This window comes from Xyrauchen texanus, chromosome 38, assembly GCF_025860055.1.
Source record: "Xyrauchen texanus isolate HMW12.3.18 chromosome 38, RBS_HiC_50CHRs, whole genome shotgun sequence".
Lineage (NCBI taxonomy): Eukaryota > Metazoa > Chordata > Actinopteri > Cypriniformes > Catostomidae > Xyrauchen > Xyrauchen texanus.
In genome coordinates this window covers 22353814-22374579 of record NC_068313.1, presented here as the reverse complement: position 1 = coordinate 22374579, position 20766 = coordinate 22353814, and the positions used below count along the sequence as shown (strand labels likewise).

General features: G+C 38.4%; 2 protein-coding genes across 3 annotated transcripts in view; both read left to right on the top strand.

Moving 5' to 3' along the window:
• mettl16 (methyltransferase 16, N6-methyladenosin) overlaps positions 1-3011 on the top strand; it is a 40469-nt gene extending 37458 nt beyond the window's left edge. For both annotated transcript variants that reach the window (XM_052110777.1, XM_052110776.1), the window contains 2 exons: positions 171-344; positions 1942-3011. In XM_052110777.1, the coding sequence (XP_051966737.1) occupies positions 171-344; positions 1942-2466 (699 nt within the window). In that variant the 3' untranslated portion in view covers positions 2467-3011. The remainder of the gene's footprint in view (positions 1-170; positions 345-1941) is intronic.
• Positions 3012-5206: 2195 nt separating this feature from the next.
• Positions 5207-20766, top strand: part of mnta (MAX network transcriptional repressor a) — a 33609-nt gene continuing 18049 nt past the window's right edge. Inside the window, 5 exon segments of the mRNA XM_052110132.1 lie at positions 5207-5514; positions 12766-13227; positions 13230-13326; positions 14714-14755; positions 15891-16002. Of these exon segments, the coding sequence (XP_051966092.1) occupies positions 5442-5514; positions 12766-13227; positions 13230-13326; positions 14714-14755; positions 15891-16002 (786 nt within the window). The 5' untranslated portion in view covers positions 5207-5441.

The window sequence follows — 20766 nt, the reverse complement described above, 5'->3', positions numbered from 1 at the left end:
TTAAGCACATTGAGATAGATAGATAGATATTTATTTATTTATTTATTTATTTATTTTTGCATTCTGTTTTCTAATATTAAAGTGTACCAAAGTGTGCAGACTTCTTGCATACACATATAAGATATGTAAACGCTCTAATACAGACTAATATCCTGCTGAATCTCTCTTAGTCTCCCCCCTGTAAGAAGCGTAAGCTGGAGAAGGTTCGTAAGCCCCTCACCTTCACTGTGCTGAGGCCCACTGTGGTGGAGCTGCAGGTCCAGGCGCCCAGCATTGGCTGCACCGACGCCAGCCCCACAGAGAGTGTCTTATCCTGGTTGGAAAAGATACTGACAGACCTAAAGGTAAGCAGAAAACGGGATGCAAATTGTGTAGTTGATTAATTATCAAACATTTATTGTGAGGGAATGTCAGGTAAACTATTTTCGTTGGACACGAAATATTAGTGTATGCAACGTTTTTATTACGGTGCACATTCATCAGGGCATTGTTTCGACAACCTTATGCAATGTCACAGCATTTATTTCCATCCAGAGCTGCATACATTTTTGGCCAAGATCTTGAATTAATGACGGGAGGGTCAAAACACTCTGTAGTCTTCTCCAGCACATCCCAAAGACTTTCAATGGGGTTAAGGTCAGGACTCCATTGTGAAAATGATTCCTCATGCTCACCCATGCTTTTCTTTGCTTGATGCAGGCTAAGAATTAGCCTCTTCTGAAACACATTAACATCTTTTCCACGACCACGGGATACGTATACCAACATGGTTGTTTTAAGAAAGGAGAAGCTACACACTGTATCAGTTAAGGTTAAAAGAATTGTTGCCAGCTGAAACATAGTACTCATTGCAGAATGATCCAATCATAGGTTCTTAAGTATCTGCTTATTTAAATCCAAACCGCGACTTTTGTTTTGGCCAGGCAGTGTAATACACTTACAATAGGGACAGACTCTCCAAGGAGAAACCTGTGGTTAAAGACCCCATGAAATCAAGAATGTCCCTCTTCCTGCAACCAACCACTAAGTAGCAAATCATGGTTCATGGCTGTGACACAAACAAAGCATAAATAAACTCGAGTCCTTCGATGTGTCTCACCCAAACATTTATTTGTATTTTTTTTTCATTAAACAAACATGTCAACACATTGCAATAAATTGTGATTTGATGTGGTCTTTAAAGGGATGGCCTCAGTCACCATTCACTTTCATTGCATCTTTTTCATACAGTGAAAGTAAATGGTGACTGAGACTAACATTCTGCATAATATCTAATTTTGCCTTCCATGTAGGAAAGTGAAAGTTTTAAAAACAAAATGAAACAATAAGTAAATTATAAGAGAACTTTAATTTTGGGTGAATTATCCTTTTATAGAAATATTCCATGTTCAATACAAGTAAAGATCAATTGACTGCATTTGTGGCATAATGTCGATTAACACAGAAATAATTTAGACTTGTCTCTAAATCATTGAGGCACTTACAATGGAAGTGAATGGGGCCAATTTTGGAGGGATTAAAGGCAGAAATGTGAAGATTAAAATGTTATAAATGCACTTACATTAACCACAGTGTGGTTTACAGCATTATGTCGTCATAGCAATGAAGTTGCAACAGTGGATATAACTTGAAATAGTTTTAAAAGTTTAACCACAAAACATAAACAATATGTGTGTTAACATGATTTTAGTGAGAGTAAATCACTTGCTAACATTAAGTATTTTAACGTTTAGATTAGCCCCATTCACTTCCATTTTAAGTGCCTCACTGTAACCTTTTTTTTGGAAGGAAGAACAACAAGGTGAAATTAATTTGTGGTTATCAACATTATGCCACAAATGCTGTGGAATATTTTATTTAAGTTCCTTGGAATTGTTGAACACTGAGCTTTTGTATTCACTCCCAGTAAGACATAGTCACTATCCGTGTTACTGTCTTTAGGTGCTTCACAAGCGTGTACTTTGTGGAGAAGCAGAACTTAGCCTCTTCCTGACAGCAGTGGAGAACACCTGGATCCATACTCGCCAGAAGAGACGAGAACAGGGCCGGCATCTCCGCGAGCTTCCTAGAGCACCACCAAGCTCGGCCTGCAACACTGACACCTCCTCTCCATCTGTACTCAGCACAAATGCTCCAACACCTGCAACTGAGGGCAGCATCAACACTGCTGACAGCAACGGGAAGGAAAAAGAGAAGCAGCACATCCCAGAGAAAGATGCTGATGTCCCCATGGAATCCCCCACAAGCCAGGTACCCACTGAAGAGAAGGAAGCGGCTGTTTGCAGTCCTCAAAATCCAGAGACAGTCCAGAACTTTCTCTTCAAGTGCCTGGTTAATGTGAAGGCGGATGAGAGTGATGTGGTGGTGGAGATGCATTGGGTGGAGGGGCAAAATAAAGATCTGATGAACCAGCTCTGTACGTGTTTAAAGAATTCTCTCATTCGGCAGGTAGCCAAGCCCACTTAAGGCTTAAGCTTTCTTTTCCCCTTCCAACACAGATTGACCACAGTCCACTTTGCTATAAGTCATAGAACTGGTCAAGCTGCTAATTTGACAAAACTACACACAACCAGATGTTTTATTAGTCAAGGTATGATCTGCCAATTTTGAACTAAGTTTGAATACATTTGTAATAAACATGTTTTAAATATGTCAGATGTTTAGTGTCGTTTTGACTTCTGCTTGGTAATTTGCCTAATCAGTCATATGTACAGTCAATAGAGTAGAAAGACAAGAAAGAAGAATATGAAGAAGCATTTCTTAAAGGATTTATAAAATTGCATAACCTGACTGTCACTTTGTCAAATAATTATTTTGGCTTTCTTAGATATTTTAGCATTTATATTTTTTTTTAATTTGCATGCAAACCAAACTTAGTTTTACATAAGAGGCAATAGCTTCCTGCTTTAACAAATCTAGGATAAAGTTTGTCCCTATTAGCTCCTTGGAGAAAATAATATTTGGGAAGTCGTTGTTTTTCTGCATTTCCATTCCCTGGAATGCCTTTGTTTTTTCACAGGAAGTTGGAGTACAAATGTCCTGAGTTAAGCAGGGCTTCATAACAGGAAGGCGGGGACCATGAGCAGATAATGTGTGCAGGGAGTCACGTGAAGTTTTCTTGGGGTAAACAGGCTCCTACTGTAATTGCACTGGGGCCGTGTCTAAGTTAAACCAGGACTTTATTCAGCATTTGCAATGCATGTAAGAGTCAGATGAAGGTATGGGGATAGAGCAGGTTTATGAGTGTTTGCATGCCCCTTGCTTTGACCTTTTTACATGATTAAAAATAAATGATGAATGACTTGACGTTTATGGCATTCAACAAGGCAGAGGATTTGGATCTTGCCGTTGCTCCAATCAGAAAGTAAACAAAACATTTTCCATGAAGACACTTACAAAACATTTGTAGTAGTAGTTTTAATTTTCTTCCTTTTCAATTAAATATTATATTGTATTGATTATGTAGCTATTTAAAAGTAATTTATGATACATTGATGAGGAATTGCATATTCAATATTTTGCAATATTCTCAATTCAGATTTTTGATGGTGGGTGGCATATCTATAGGAGGGGGGAGCTTCCTGTCAACCCACAACAGCTAGAATAACCCACCACAATGTTAAAGTAATAAAAATGCTAATTAAACCGGTTATACCTTAGCTATTGTCAATTATGAATAATAATCATTGATCTGACAAGTTAGCATAACTTTAATTCTAAATCTGAAAAACATTTCTTGTATTTCTTCAATAACTTGTGGCAGTGATTGGTCATTTCACATAACTGTTTCAAAGTTTTGGTCATTATTCACTTGCATTGTATGGACCTACAGAGCTGAGATATTGTACTAAAAATCTTTGTGTTCTGCAGAAGTAAGTAAGTCAAACTCATCTGGGGTGCTTGAGGGTGAGTAAATGATGAGAGAATTTTCATTTTGGGGTGAACTATCCCTTTAATATACATGGTTTTGAAAAGATTTAACTCTGGCAAGACATTTCAAGGTGTTCTCATTATAATTGGTCTACTTCTACTCAGCTGGGAGCTCTCTGAAACCCTTGTTTGTTTGCACTATAGAGTAAATGTATAGATTTTGCTTTCCCTGTGTGTTGTGAAATATCAGCATTGCATTTCAACATTCATAATTTTCTGTCTTCTCTTGCACCATTTTCTTTAATCTCTGTTCCTCTCAGTCCTCTTCAAGACTCCCCACTGTCCTGCAGTACACTGCCTCACAGGTTTCCATGGAGACAGTCACATGACTCACTCTTTTATTCAGTCAGTGCATGCATCATGGCAGCAAGGGGAAAAGATTGTGGTATTTTGTTTGGATCTCAAATGAAATGGGAAAGCGTCTCACAGAGTGTGGTTGTGCTTATTGCTCAAACTGAGAGGGAAAATGTATCCATTATATAATGGCATATCTGTTACATTCCATTTCTCCTAGAGTTTGGAACTCAACAATGATATTTAAGTTTATCAACATTTAAAATGCAGCAAAGCTTTTAAAGCCTCGGACACTTCAAATAATCCTTCACAAAATGTACAATTATTACTGTAGTTCTGAGTTCTGTCTTGCAGTGGGCATTCTTATATCTTACATCTGAAATGTGAATTGAAGAAAAAGGTGTTGGTTGGTTGGTTTAATATTTTTCTTTGATTGGCTAATCCCCATATTACGTTTTAATGTACATTTGTTTTTGGATTTGTATGTCACAGAAAATATTTAAAGTGTTTTGATTCCCTGTAAATCATGGTGACCAGGCGCTTTCATATTGCTGTGGATTGCTTCATTGACTGGATCACAAACAGCAGCTCGGGTCGATCTGCAGGTTGCATTATCGTTTTGAGTTGCGTGCGATACGCGCAAAGTGACACCCGCGTGAGGAGATACCGTGCCTTGTGTTTCTGCTTTCCTATTGGCTGCTCTAATCTAATGTTTTATTAATCAAACAGAGGCGTGGCTTATGCGGCAGCATTGCGTAAAACCAGGATGTGACATTTGCATTTTAAACCTTCTGACCAGGTGTTTTTAACAAGCACACAAGCACCATGATGTTAGACGATCCTCCGTTGCTGGTTCATTTTGCGTTTTATCGTAATTCGTCAAATACATACGAATTTTAACAACGGGCCACATCCATGTTTTCAAAATACCGTTGTGTGTGGGCGGGGGTTCTCTGGCAGGGGCGGATCCTAACTGTCTGTACAATGGGTTCCATATGTTGACTGAATACCAAAACCCGCCATCTTGTTGTGACTCCTTTACGTGCGTGTAAGAGTGACTTCAAGGGGGATCCAGTCACGTTTTTACTTTATTTTATTATTATTATTTTTTTTTTATAGGCTAGAAGGATCCCAGCAGACGCTTTAAATCTGGCAAGTTGGTCTTTTTAATTAATTTCAGCCATCACTTCTGGACTAAAGTGTTAAACGAAACGGAGATGAGTATCGAGACGCTATTAGAGGCTGCGAAGTTTTTGGAATTGCAAGCCCAGCAACAACAGAAAGCACGTGGTAAGAAATTGAAAGATTACGGGACTATGGGGTTACAAACATCCACGATTGACAGAGAGTGACTTGTCAACATTAAAGTAGTTCTTATATGTAGAAGCCAGTTAATATAAGACAGTGTTGCAGGGAATGCCATCAGAGCCTATTTGATATCATGAATCAGTGTGAAAAGTGCTATTAAATGTATTCTTATTTAAACTGATCCGTGCACACAGCAAAACTACAGGGGGAAATTGTTATGCCCATTTGCTAGTGCTCTAAACTGTTGTTTTCCGGATAGTGACAGGCAACTGAGCGTGATAATGCAAATAATGTTTATTTATCTACTTTGACTAATTGGGTAATGCATGATAAAACTCTTGAATGCAGATTGCGAGGGGGCTTGATGTAGGAAAACGTACCTGCTTGCTTGCAAGGGCGGTGGCTTACAAGTACGTGCACGAGTGCCAGTTGCGCTTTACATAATGACCTAAAAGGACTGGAGTATCACATTACGCAGTTCAGTCATTCTTTTTGTGGCGATGAATGAATACGAGGCTTAATTTAACTCTCATACAGTGGGGGATTGTACGGTCTGTTTATTTCGGATAAGCTCTATTGACTATTGTTTTCTCTCCCGCGCTGCATGAATCCACTACTAATCTTTCTCGAGCGCATCGGTGACGTGTCCGCCTTAACCACGCCCCATTGAGCACCCCGGTGACGCATCTGTCTTAACCACGCCTTCTTGTCAGCTCCGCGTGGACGAATTCCGCCCCTTTTCCTCCTGGGCTTACAACCAGAAAACAACTAGGACAGTAACCCCCTGCTTTCATTTACAAAATGTTCTGCAGTTATATGACACACCTCTGCACAGTTTTGGATTATCGTGTTGCCCTTGCTATAAAATTGTGGAAACATTTCCTTGACAAGTTCGTTGCAGGTTTTTGGTTCAACATCTAATGATGAAAAATGTCTGTTAATCATGTTACGGTAAATGATGGGATTATTTAGTAATATTAATTTTATTACTGTTTCAATTCATGGAAATCTTCACAATTAGTTAATCATCTTTATTTTTCCATTTAGCTGACTTTGTATTTCTACTCCACATGTGACTCTTTAAAAGCATTCAGCCAGCAGTTTATGCTGGACTGTAAAGTGCATTGAAAGATGTGCACAGTAATTTCCTGTGCGCAGTTACCCTTTGCTCTCTTTAAGTATACACAAGTTTTGGACAGTCAGGTGTTGTCCAGAGGCATTATGTAAAGCAACACCTGGCACGCCAATGTTGTAGGTTACATGTGGAAAACACTTTTATTTTACACTCTGTAAGGCCTCTTTTCCTTGTTGGATGCAATTTGCATTCAAGGCAATGGCGTAGCCATGGGTGGTCATGGGCTCACCCAAATTAGACCCAGGCCCACCTAGAATATTAGAGATTACTTCAAATATATGTTTATAATATTGTTTTAAAAATGCATAAATTCTGATTTCTGAAAGTATGAAAGAACTGTTTGAATGTGCCGCTTTCCTGTTTTGGTAAATTTTGACAAAAACTTGGCCCATCCATTTTCTTTTTAGGCCCACCTAAAAGTAATGCTATAAAAGTAATCCTGGCTATGCCATTGATTTAAGGAAAAGTGAAACTTCTGTGACTTTTTAGATATATAGATGTATTATATCGGGATTTAAGTGCAATGAGTGCATTCTGGATTTAATGTTTCATTATACATGTTAATCCAGCCCTGACGTTATCTAAACACAATGGTTGTGTTTAGAGGGATTGAACAGTCACATTTCACTCATGTTGACTTGAAAGTCTGGCTGTTCCTTGTGTATTCTGGTAATCATTTTTTGTTTGATTCATAGTAACTAGGCTTCCACCACACACAGCTCTGGGCTTTTCAGATGCATAAAGTTTGTGATGTACAGCTATCATAGTGGTGCTTGGTTGTTTTGGGTGGTGGGGGGTGATTACTGCGATTGGCTGAAATTAAGTTAAACGAAGGAAAAGCACTTCCACCATCCCCCTTTTGTTGACAATAAAAATGGGACTCGTAAAACTCTTATCCTCTAAGTGCACATGATTTGACTGCCTGGCTTTCCATCCTAATGCAATTCATGGCATTCCATGAACACACGAACACATACTCATGTGCTTCTTAGTCTGTATTTTATCTAGACCACTTCATACACATGTGACCTTTTACTACCTGAGGTGTTAAATGAATAGTTCACCAGAAAATGAAAATTCTCTCATCATTTACTCACACTCGTGCCATCCTAGATGTTTATGACTTAAAAAAAAAAAAAAGATAAAAAATATGTATCTCAGCTCTGTAGGTTAATATTATGCAAGTCATCATGGTCCAAAACTTTGAAGCTCCAAAGAGCAGGCAAAGCCAGCATAACAGTAATCCATATTACCCAAGCATAGCAATACTATAAGGGTATGAGAGAAACAGATAAATATTTCAAACTTTAACTATTAATCTTTGATTCTGGCCTGATTTCCTGTGCACATCAACAAGAGGGTCAAGTTCTCGTGGCTTCTTTCGTCTCACAAAGCCCAAAGTATACTTCGGTTGGACACGAACGCTGAGCGTCTGCATACTGGACGCGTCACACAAATTTCGTCACCAGCAGGTGTTCGAGCACTGAACACGTTCAACCATGTTTTTATAACAGAATGCACATCTGGAATTATTTTATTTAAATAGTGGGTCCACAAGGAAGCAACACTCACCCTTGAGCCGTTGCTTTAACAAAGAAGTGCTAGAAGATGTAATCGTCGGTAAACAACAGGAGGCGAAGCTAGAAACGATGACCATGGATGTGCATGTCAAAAGTGCTTGTGTGAGGAGGTGAGGAGATGCCTGCTTTTGTATAACGCTAATCTGAAGTATTAAATAGACATCTTTATGGGTCTAAACTCCTGAAAAGTAATATTCCAGTATCTCATATCAGACATTACATGCATGTGTCACCCGCCTGTGTATGCGTGCATAGTCAAACGAAGTATACTTTGAAAGGCTTGTGTTCAACTGTACGCAGATGGCAAGCATTCACGGCCAAACTGAAATATATTTGGGCTTATGCACGTTGGCATGTTCACGCTGAACAGACACCTGCGTAAGAAAATATGGAAGTGTGGTGTTGTTTACAATAGAGAATGCTGTACAGAAGCTAGGGCTGGGCGATAAAACAATCTCGATATTTATCACGATAAACTCCATAATATCGATGATAAGCTTTTGAGTAATTTTCGACATTAAGCCTGTGTTCTACATCTAGACGATCAGGTGTGTGTTGCTAAAATTAAAGCAGTTTGGCTTTCTTATCGCGCGGCGAGCGAGCGCTTTCAAATCCTTTTTATGGACGCCGAGCGCCACTCTCGCGAGGTGGATTGTAAAATTGACAGCAGTGCGGGACCAGGTTCCCTTGCTTTGGGAGTGGCATTGAGTGGAATTCTTCCACGTCAGTGGAAACGCAGCCTCAGGCTGTATGAAGATGCTGATGTTCCCTCTATGCCAGTCATCCGGGTCCGGACCCCCGATTGATTTACGAGGCGCCACATAAGTTAACTTGGTTCCAGACCACCTTTAGACCATAATGTTTTTTCTTTCTAAATAAAATTTTACTAATCAGTATGTTACAAGCCTTTAATAATAAACAAATACATTTCTGTTCTAATTTTGTGAAATTATTCAGATGGCATTATCTCTGACAAGGATGAAAGACAATAAAATTACTAATGTGTAGTCTAGTCTTTCTCAATTTAATAAAAATATAAAAATGGTCCATTCATTTTCTCTCAGGAGATACTCCTGAACCTCCATACAGTATCATTCCTCAGTCACAAGGGCTTCTATGCCCCCATGCTTGTGAATCTGAATGTAACGGAATATATCATTTGAATGTAAAAAATATATATATACTGTCATTATGATTCAATATGAACAGATCATCTTTTAACATTTCATATCCAACTGCACTCGATTGATAAACTCCTATAAAATATTGTCATATTTTAATAGAAGAGCCCTCAGACACCACTGCTTTGGCAGTTTTGTATAAACTATTTTGACTGTTAAGGATATTTTTTTTCTCCTTTTCTTCTGCCAATTGGAAATGTAAAAAAAATAGCAAATGTGATAAATATCTATATCGAATGATATGAAAAAGAATATAGTGATAATATTTTTTGACTTATCGCCCAGCCCTAACTGAAGCTTCATTGGTTTCCATAGATTTGTATCGGTTTCTTTTTCCTTCCATATGTGTTGTCAGTTCTCACGTGATTATGCCAATGTGTGACGCAAGAGCTCGCGTGAACGTGACCCTCTCGTTGATAAGACATCTGGCTGGAAGCAAAGATTAATAGTTCAAATTTTAAATATATGTCTGTTTCTTCAGCATCTATTGATCTGGGAATTGGTATTTGTTTGAAACCGTCATTAACTGTTTCAATCCAAGTTTTTTTTTATTTACCGCATCAAAAAGTTAACTCTAGCGCATAAACTCTATGTCATTACTTCAAATGTTGTGAAAAACTAGTTTAGAAATGCTTTTTGTTGAGAAAATTGGCATTAGTGCAATTTTAATTAAATATAGTGTCACATGACAGAATTTACCCCAATTGTTAGCCTGTGTTAATCATGACGACAAGGTATACATCCTTAAAAGCCAATTTATTGTACGTGAAGCATTACTCGCACTGTTATGAATTGGTTTTAACAGCATACCTGCACAGATCAGATGCTGCAAACACATCTGCGTCATGATACTTCCAGGAGTGCCAACACAAGTATCTCGTATCATGCTCCTGTTATCGAAAAGTGCATAGAGAACAAATGAATGTTCACTTTTTGCAATTAATTTAAGTGTGGTAGCCATCCCTTTCTTTATTACACTTTCTTTTCCACACCTTTGAAAATAATAGATGGCTGTCATGGCATTAGCCCACAATACAAAAAACATATAATTTTTGTGCACAAGGATGTTTTAAATTAAAAATAATCACACTTGGAGAAAAGCTTCGGTGTGCTTTTTTGGAACACTAACACATGGCCCAATTCTATAAAATTATTGTTTAGCTTACTTTAGATTTTTATTTTTTTTAAACTACAATTGAAGTCAGAAGTTTACAACTCATTTTGAACCACTCCACAGATTTTATATTAGCAAACTATAGTTTTGGCAAGTCGTTTAGGACATCTACTTTGTGCATGACACATAATTTTTTCCAACAATTGTTCACAGACAGATTGTTTCACTTTTAATTGACTACATCACAATTTCAGTGGGTCAGAAGTTTACATACACTAAGTTAACTGTGCCTTTAAGCAGCTTGGAAAATTCCAGAAAATGATTTTAAGCCTTTAGATGATTAGTCAATTAGCTTCTGATTGGCTAATTTGAGTCAATTGGAGGTGTACCTGTGGATGTATTTTCAGGCCTACCTTCAAAATCAGTGCCTCTTTGCTTGACATCATTGGAAAATCATAAGAAATCAGCCAAGACCTCAGAAAAACAACTGTGGACCTCCATTTCCAAACAACAACATGCAAGTATAAACACCATGGCACCACACAGCCCACCACACAGCTCAGAAAGGAGACACATTCTTTCTCCTACAGATGAACGTAGTTTGGTGCGGAAAGTGCCAAATTCAATCCCAGAACAACAGCAATGGACCTTGTGAAGATGCTGGAGGAAACAGGTATGCAAGTATCGACATAACCTGAAAGGCTGCTCAGCAAGGAAGAAGCCACTGCTCCAAAACCACCATAAAAAAGTACAGACTACACTTTGCAAGTGCACATGGGGACAAAGATCTAACATTTTGGAGAAATGTCTACTGGCCTGATGAACTGTTTGGCCATAATGACCATCAATATGTTTGGAGGAAAAAGGGTGAGGCTTGCAAGCTGAAGAACACCATCCCAACCGTGAAGCATGGGAGTGGCAGAATCATGTTGTGGGGGTGTCTTGCTGCAGGAGGGACTGGTGCACTTCACAAAATGGATGGAATCATGAGGAAGGAAAATGATGTGGATATATTGAAGCCATATCTCAAGACATCAGCCAGGAAGTTAAAGCTCAGTCACAAATGGATCTTCAAAATGGAAAATGAACCCAAGCATACCTCCAAAGTTGTGGTGAAATGGCTGAAGGACAACAAAGTCAAGGTATTGGAGTGGCCATCAGAAAGCCCTGGACTCAATCCGATTGAAAATTTGAACTGAAAAGGCGCGTGCGAACAACACTACAAAACTGACTCTGTTACACCAGTTCTGTCTAGAGGAATGGGCCAAAATTCCAGCTACATATTGTGACAAAATTGTGGAAGGCTACCAATAATGTTTCACCCAAGTTAAACAATTTAAAGGCAATGCTACCAAATACTAACAAAGTGTATGTAAACTTCTGACCCACTGGGAATGTGATGCAAGAAATAAAAGCTGAAATAAATCACTCTCTACTATTATTCTGATATTTCACATTCTTAAAATAAAGAAGTGATACTAAATGTCAATGTTTAAGTTTAAATGTATTTGGCTGAGGTGTATGTAAACTTCTGACTTCAACTGTGAGCCCTGTCCCACAACAAGTGTAGGACGTTGACACGCATTGATTTGTGGCTGCCCTATCTCCAGCATATGCCCCAGTTTTGATGACATCACGTCATATGCTTGAGGTCAAAGGTCACACAGTAATGTCTAGGATGTAGTTTACCCTCCTACACTACTTCAAGCACTGTTTTACTGCATCCAATTGAGTGATTGAAGAGAGACAAAGATGCCTTTTTATTTTTTGTATGCTTGTTTATGGAAGTTTACTGGCAGTTCTGAGTAGTAAAAGCTGCTATATCAGCAAAGCTAATTGATTGGCTAGCCATTTTTAGAACATACTAAAAGATTGGTTTATCGGCCGATAAACATCAGGCATTGATTGGATGCTCACAGAAATGTTTCAAAATGCCAAAATGTACTGACAGCCTTCTTAATGGATAATCAACCATTTCGTTTTACAAATTTGTAGTGAATTGTTAGAGAATTCAGAATAAAATAAGTGTTTGTTTCATTTTGTGAAATCTTGCATATACTGCTAAGCAGTTACCACCACATTATTGTATTTAATGTATTTATTTAATATTATTATTTAATGTGTAAATATCAGCTTCAGAGTCAGCCCAAATCACTTGATCACTGGTTTATTCTTGGTATATTAATGGTGAAATAATGGAGTTTTCTGTATTACTTTCAACAGAAGAAAATGAGCTTCAGGAAAGGCGACGCCGCGAACAGGAGGCGGAGAAGCGAAGGGTAGAAATTAACTCTTATACACAGCCTGTACGAATGAGCCACATGACCTGGATGGAGGAGTCCGGTCCAGCGCATCACAACATCCCTGCACCGCCCCCGCCTCCTCCCCTTCCCCCCACTATGCCCATCACGGTCATCCCCATCCCAGTAGTGTCCTCCACTCCCTCCGCCATCCCCCCACCCCCCACCACAGCTGTCATCTCCTTGGCAGCACCCTGCCTCACTCCTCCAAGAAAAGATGCACACTCACTGCCAAACCAGCAGACACTGCACCAGCGCCCCATCATCTCATCTCAGGTGAAGGCAGAGCCAACATTACTGTCTCCATCCAGTGGCAACAAACCATCCCCACCCCAGCAGATCCAGACCTTCACGGGCTCCATTATCACAACCCCTCAGCATGCACTTTTCCCCAGCCTGGACCTCTTCCAACCCAGACCAGCCCTGCATCCAGAGGCAGCCCAACAGAAGACCGTAATTTGGATGGCAAGAAGAGACCTGGAGGGTGAGTCACAGCTTGAACCTGTCATGTACGGCCATGTGAACCAATGTTATAATGGAAAGTTCACACAGAAAGGAAAATTCTGTCATCATCCTGTCACATGTTGTTCCAAGCACGTGTGAGTTTCTTCCGTGGAAGACAAAAAGAGATGTCACCATTCACTGAAAAAGATGAATTTTTCCGGTGAACTATCTCTTTAATACTTAATCACATGAAAGTCGAATTTTACAGCTCCCTGTATGTTAAATCAGTGTTTCCCAACCTTTTTTCTGCCACGGCACACTTTAAACAAATTAAAAATCCCATGGCACACCTCTATTCCACTATCCCACATAACCATTGTCGATAGTTTTCCTTTTCAAGAACTTGTCCATGCTTTCTGTCCATCTTAGTAGCGCGTTTACTTAATTAAAATGCTCTGAGAGTGGGAATGAGTTTTCTTTCATGGTTTATTTTTATCAGGATCTTGCTGATTATAATAGTTATCTAAAGACAAGCAAAGCCCTTTTCTGCAATCAGATCATTAGAAAATATTTTACACTGAAGGAAATTTCCAGTGTATCCTGTTTTAACTGTGGTATTTGCAATAAGATCATAGTAACCAAAGGTAAAAGTAAAACCATGATAAGCAGTAACCATAAAGCAAATGATGGCATTTTTCATAAGAAAAATATGTCCAGAAATTAAATTGTAGTCCCTCACTACTCCGATATATTGATATAAGTACATGGTAAATATATATTTTCATATCTGTGATGTGTAGATTGAAAGCCTACGATATCTGTCTGTTAACGGTGCAAATTTATCCTTTATTCCTTTTCAATTCTTTTTAGTATGTTGGGGCCGTTTAAGACAATTTAAAAAGGTTGAATCATTGACACATTATGGGTTTTCATGGAGATTTTAAACTGAGACCGAACCCACGACCCCAGCCTGCGCTTCTCGCAGCGATGATGATCTGCACCGCTGAGAGCTCGACAACGTTCTACGTGTATACACACACGTGCTCTGTACCTATCCATCCGTTGAGCCTTGTGCCACGCTGGCTGATCTGGGTAGATCTGTTTCCTTTTGCGTTTGAAACGTTTGCTGTTTGATATTTCTCATACTCAACAAAAAATGACAGTGCACAATCAGAGAGTCAGCCAACTTTGTAGTCGTATCCTCTTGCAAATTTTAATCGCACTGTTAGGAAAAATTGTCATTTAGTGTCAGTCTGGAGCCCTGATTTATTTTTTGGAATTTGATCATTTTCCATGGAAAACCTGACAGTATTTCACGGCACACTACTGCGGCACAGTGGTTGGGAAACACTGCGTTAAATATCATATTTGGAAGTTAAGCATTAAAGACTGTAGACAATAAAAGACCATGTGACCTGTGTTCACAGGGCAGGAACAAGAGAAGTGCACAACAAACTCGAAAAAAACAGGTAGGTTATTCTCTCTGCTCCTCGTTTACCTCTTTTATGAAGGCGCTTTACACCCAGTCCTTTCCTCTACTGACTGAAACAATATACAAGCCCCTTATTATAAGAGACAACATGACTGTCTTCCTAAAGGTGCAGTGTATAATTTATGCACCACAAGAGGCAACAAACAGAATTGCAGAGATAATGACTGCCCATTTGCTATTGTTCAAACAGGTATTCTTGCCCCAACTCACCCCATTGGTTAACCCAATGTTATGTTCGACCCAGTCAGGCCTGCTGAAATAAATGGATTTGCACTCCTGTTTGGTGCCACTATTGGCTCAGAAATTACATACCTTACCTTTTAGACCCTGGTTGCACCTGGAATTAACCTCTGTTTCGACCATTAATCTCAAAACGTCACAATTGCAGTGAGATCAAAATCTTTCTAGCAAGTCAGTCCACTGTCTGCCATATTTGTAATGCTCTCGGGAGAATATTTCCAGACATGCCAGTGCAGCTCCTACCTACTTGTATGGGGAAAGACCAAAATCTCAAAAACATTTGGTCAATATTACGATAAAATAACATTTCAAATTTCAAAATAAAATGTGACAATATTGGAATCAAAATTGTGCTTCTTTACCTTATATTATGCACAAAAAACTAAATTGTCCCGGCTTGTATTGATAATGCGCATGCACGTGCTCGAGATGATTGACAGGCGATGTCTGTATCTAAAAGGTGACTGGCTCTTTTACCTGGAAGGCGGGACTTCCTTTCTACATCCGTTGTAATAGAAGTGGCCCGTCTCTGAGTGAGATTTCAAATTTTGAAGTATTTTTTAATCCATCAGAGTGATGACTTCTTTTTATTTCTGCTTTATCGACTTTGTTGCGCTAGTACGTTTTTGGGCATGAAATCAGAGACCCTCCCTTTGAACACAGGAGACGCATTTGAGAGGCATGTTATTACTTTTGTAAAGGGTAATGTGTCTCAGCTGATCACTAGTAATTGGATCATCTGGTTTAAACGGCCTTAAAGTTTATTTGTTTTTATTGATCAATTTGTAAGAACTAATACTATTAACTGAAATAACAAGCAAATGCGGTCACCGACAGAAACCATGTCATTTTCAACAATCTCCTTTTCTCAGACGTGCACACTTAAAGGAGTGCTTTGAGACCCTTAAGAAGAACATCCCTAATGTTGACGAGAAGAAGACCTCCAATCTGAGCGTTCTGAGAAGTGCTCTGAGATACATTCAGGTAAGAGCAACATGTCTCATGTATACATTTACTGTCTGTTGTACTTCTGCATTTCACCACTTACCAACCACATGTCAGCAGACTTTGAGATGAGGTCTGTATTTACTCATGAAAACAATGCAAGAGCTGCAGTAATGCTACACGATGAGGCAATCTTAAGTGTGTTAGTTACAGTGGTTTGGTTTTAAGATTGGTAGGCCAGAAATGAGATATTTCCAGGCTGGCTTAGATTGATTTAATGAAGATAATTTATCGGGTTTGATAATAGAACTGGAAATGGTATTTTAGATGCTTACTTGCTTTTTCTTAAAGCGATAGTGTAAAAGTGTACTCATCCTTATGTTGTTTCAGTCCTGTATGATTTCCTTTCATCTGTGGAACACGGCAGTGACTCAGTAACCCTTTACTTTTTTGGGATCAGTCAGTGAATGTTGATTGAGATTAACATAATGCCTAACATCTCCAATTGTATTCCACAAAAGAAATTTAAACGGGTTAAAACAATATAAGGGTGAGTAAACGATGACATCATTTTCAGGTGAACTATACCTTTAACCATTGCCCTCATTTCACTCATGTAAAGCGAGATCATAAGACACACACTGTTGGAATAAGCCAAGCGTACTGTATGTGTAGCATGTTGATTCTGCAAAGGTGCAAGATGTGTGAGAAACTAGGGCAGTGTGGAAACAGAACTCATGTCACTGTATCCCTGACATCGTCATTTCCCTTCCCCGCGATTAAGCAGTTTGCTTGGAGAGGTTGATTTGACAGAGGGACCCAACCCACCACATTATCTCTCTTTTGTGCTTTCTGGCACTTGTTACTCAACCACGCTTAGGGTGTATTTATTTAAAGCACATGGCCTGTCAAAGACAACTAGCCTTTTGCTATGGTTTCTCTGGAAGTGATCGGTTCACTAAGGAGGTCAAAGTCGGCTTATCTAAAGGTGCAGGGTTTGAATGCAGTATGTGCTTCTGCAATGTTTGTTTGCATTCTTTGGAAAACTGTATTTGTGTCTAGCGGTTATCAGTGTTGGGGAAGCTCTCAGATGGTTTAATTTATTTATATTGTATTTATTAGTATTCATCTGGCACAGAAAAATATTGGGTCTCAATTAGGATGAACACAAACTAAAATACAACTAATAATAAAAGCAAAGACCTCAAAATATATTTTCTCTGTAATGGCAAGAGTTTTTTATTTATTTTTTTAATAATTGTAATTTACTTTATTTAAAAAGTTTAATAATTACTAGTGCTGTCTGTCGATTTAAAGTTTTTTTTTAACCAAATTAATTACATGTTGTGTTAATAAAATTAATTACAATTAATTGCATATTTAAATATTTGCTGAGAAAGCCCCTCAAATAACAATAATTCTGTATATAATGATTGATAATAATAATAAAAAAGTAAAATTGAAATAAATACAATATACAGTATATTATAAATACAGTCCACAGCAATACATTTTGCAATTGAATTTGTCAATCTGTCCGAGATTATTTTAAGGAGTTTTTTCAAGACTGTATACAATGTATGCTATACATGGATCAGACAGACGCTTTTGGGGTGTGTCACTTTGTTTGCATTGCATTATAAACAGTTTTTCAAGTTAAAACAGTGTCAAGTTAAACAGAGTTTGAAACACTTCAAGGCCTCTGCATTCGGAATTGCGCTCCATCCAGCTGTGTTTAGGGGGAAGAAATTGCATTAAAAATATTGCATAATCTCAATTTTGCTTAATATTATAACGCTAGTGAAATCATTGTGAAAATATAGTAAATGTAGTATTTAATGCAAAGTTTCACCACATAAAAGATACGCAATGACTAGTGGCAAAGCCTTTTTTTGGTCTGGTTTGTTTTCATGAACCGATTCACTAAAATGAATCGGGCATCCCACTACATATGCGATAGAGCACATTTTAGGAGTGCTTTATGATTCATTTGTTAGTTCGCTCAACAGCAAAGCAGCATGCATGATGCAATGTGACAAAAAGCAGCACTATATCGTTTTGTCTATATCGTTTGCTACTTGTTTGAAAATCTAGAAGAAGCTATGCTATTTTGAAAACTTTAACTGCCTAACACTGGATGTAATCTATTTTTATAGGTGACACTGAATTATTACTTTATATTATCTATCTTATATTTTGTTGGAGGATTGGTATGTGGGAAGCTCATGAGTAGTTTTATTTAACTTATTTAAAATAATGAATCAGTGATTTAAACTGCTTCCAACATGTATCTCTCTCTCCTTGGCCCTTTCTGTTATGTTCCATGTCCCTGTTAATAGATTGGAGTGCTTGCAGGTCACCAGGCTCCTCTTTCAGTGATTAGTGTAGTGTTTATGTGTGTTTTGAGGTGGGGATGGGCTCTGGAGACGGCGCTGACTCGGCACAGCGTGTGTCCAGGCTGGCTGGGCGATGGGCGGTGGCAGGCACGCAGTCCTCACCTCCACGCATCTGCCTCTGCATGCACTCTTCTCCAGTGCCCCTTCCCCATGCTCTCAACAACCAATCAGATTCTCCCAGGACTAAATAAGAGGATTGTTTGATGAGATTGGATATTATTCAATTTATGGGACCTGATTTTTATATTTTAATCCCACCTGGGATTGGTGCGATTACTAACTGATCAGTGAATTGATCTGTTATTACAATGATCAACTGAAGGAAACGCAACGCTTATCAGTTTACTTTGGCACAGTGGTTGAGCGTGACTCTGGTGAAAAAATAAAATCGCTTTGTTTCATTTCTCGGAATTTCAGAGAAGTTTGCTTGTAGAGGAAAGTGTTGTGGAACTAGTTACGCCATAGTCCTTGTGGTTTTGACACTTCAAATTTATAGCAACTGCTGTTTTTAAATGCACAAAAGTGCAAAAAGACCATGCAGGATTGATCAGATTCAATTCAACTTTATTGTTCTTGTGCAGAATAAAATGAAATACAGTTTGCATCTAAACAGACATGCATATATTTATATAGCAAATAAGTTAGGGTGGTAACACTTTACATTTAAGGCTGTATTCATTAACATAAACTAACAACAAACAATGCTTTTACAGCACTTGTTAATCCTGGTTAATGTTGTATGTCAACATACAGAATACTAATAAATTGTTTTCATTAAAAGTTGTATACATTAATATTAGTTGATGCATCATGTACTAATATTAACAATCAATAAACAATAATAGCCTATATTTATAAATTAACATTAACCAAGAGTAATCAATGCTGTTATAAAATATTGTTCAATGTTAGTTCGTAATACCTAATGCTATATAAAATACTATCTTAAAGCTACACTATGTAACTTTTGGCCCTCTAGAGGTTAAAAAATAAATCTGCATGCGACTTGCGGAAGAACAATGTTTTGGTAATGACGTACGGTGTGCTTTGGCTCTGCGGGGATGAATGTGGTTCGAGGCACCGGTGTACACATGAATACAGGACATCTTATCAGAGTGAATGTACAAATAAATAACGAAAGAAAGGAAAAGACGGATATTCAAAAACATGTCATCTGAGCAGGTAATTTTATGCTGATGTTTTGACTTATTGGAAACATTGATGTTTTGAAATATATGGCATTACAAAAGTTTGGCAACATTAGACTCAATGATTGCTAGTCTGGTAAGGTAAACGTTGTAAAGTTTTTATAACTGCAGGATATTTTGTCCAAATAGACCATGGCAGTAACTAACTTATAGACGGTCATTGTTACAAACCAGTGGTCAACGTCGTTTAAAGGCTCACATGACCATGGCAAGCCAAGGACAAAAGGATTTATTTATATAAATGATTGCCGTTATAAAGAAAAATACACACGTGTGCTAGCAAGTGAAAAGTCCTGCACTGATTACAGTGTAATTATTGTATTTCCCTACACACACACACACACACACACACACACACACAGACGTGATTACACAACTATACATAAACCATATCAATAAAATATCTTAGCTGTTGAGTAAGAAAAAAGCCATCTCTGAGTCACTTTTAAATAATTTCAGATCACTGAGTTGTACTCATCTGAAAAGCTGTAATTTACTAATGTTAATAAGTACAACCTTATGGTAAAGTGCATATGAGGAAAAAGTGACAGTTATAGGGTAGTTATGCACAGCAATCGAGCTACAGTGGTTTTTATGTATAGTCATGCTGACCAAGTATACATGGCTCAATGCTTAATCTAATATTTGAAGGACATCAGATATGATGGCTTATCTATATATATATATATATATAGAAAGGTGTAAGATTACTGTTGCTTTAAATGTTTTCTAAAGTATCAGGAGTTGCCCTGCACTACTACTGCCCGTGTCATTTCTTGTAGTTTATAGCTCCTCCTCCACCTCTCTCTCCCTCTGTGCCTGTTCTCTTCCTCCCCCACTCTCTCTGCTCGCTCATGTTCTCTGCCTTGGCCACATGAGTAGCAAGCACATGGCTAGACGGAGATGCTTGACGTCACGCCACCCCCACCCATGACTGACCATGCCTGCTGTTCTTGCCACATCCCTAAAACCTCTGCATTAGCTGCTGCTTTTTTCTTTGGCTCTTTGTGTATGTATCTTTTCTTTTTTTTAAGAAGCTTGCAGAACCTGTTTTGTGTAGTAAATTCCCGTAGAGTATTTTCCACTGACTCATTGCTTATGCATTGTTTAAACCAGCTAATAGTATTGAGACAAAGGATTGCATGCCAAAATAACTCACTCGACGCCGGTGGGTGGTTTGTATGGGAGGCACATTCTGA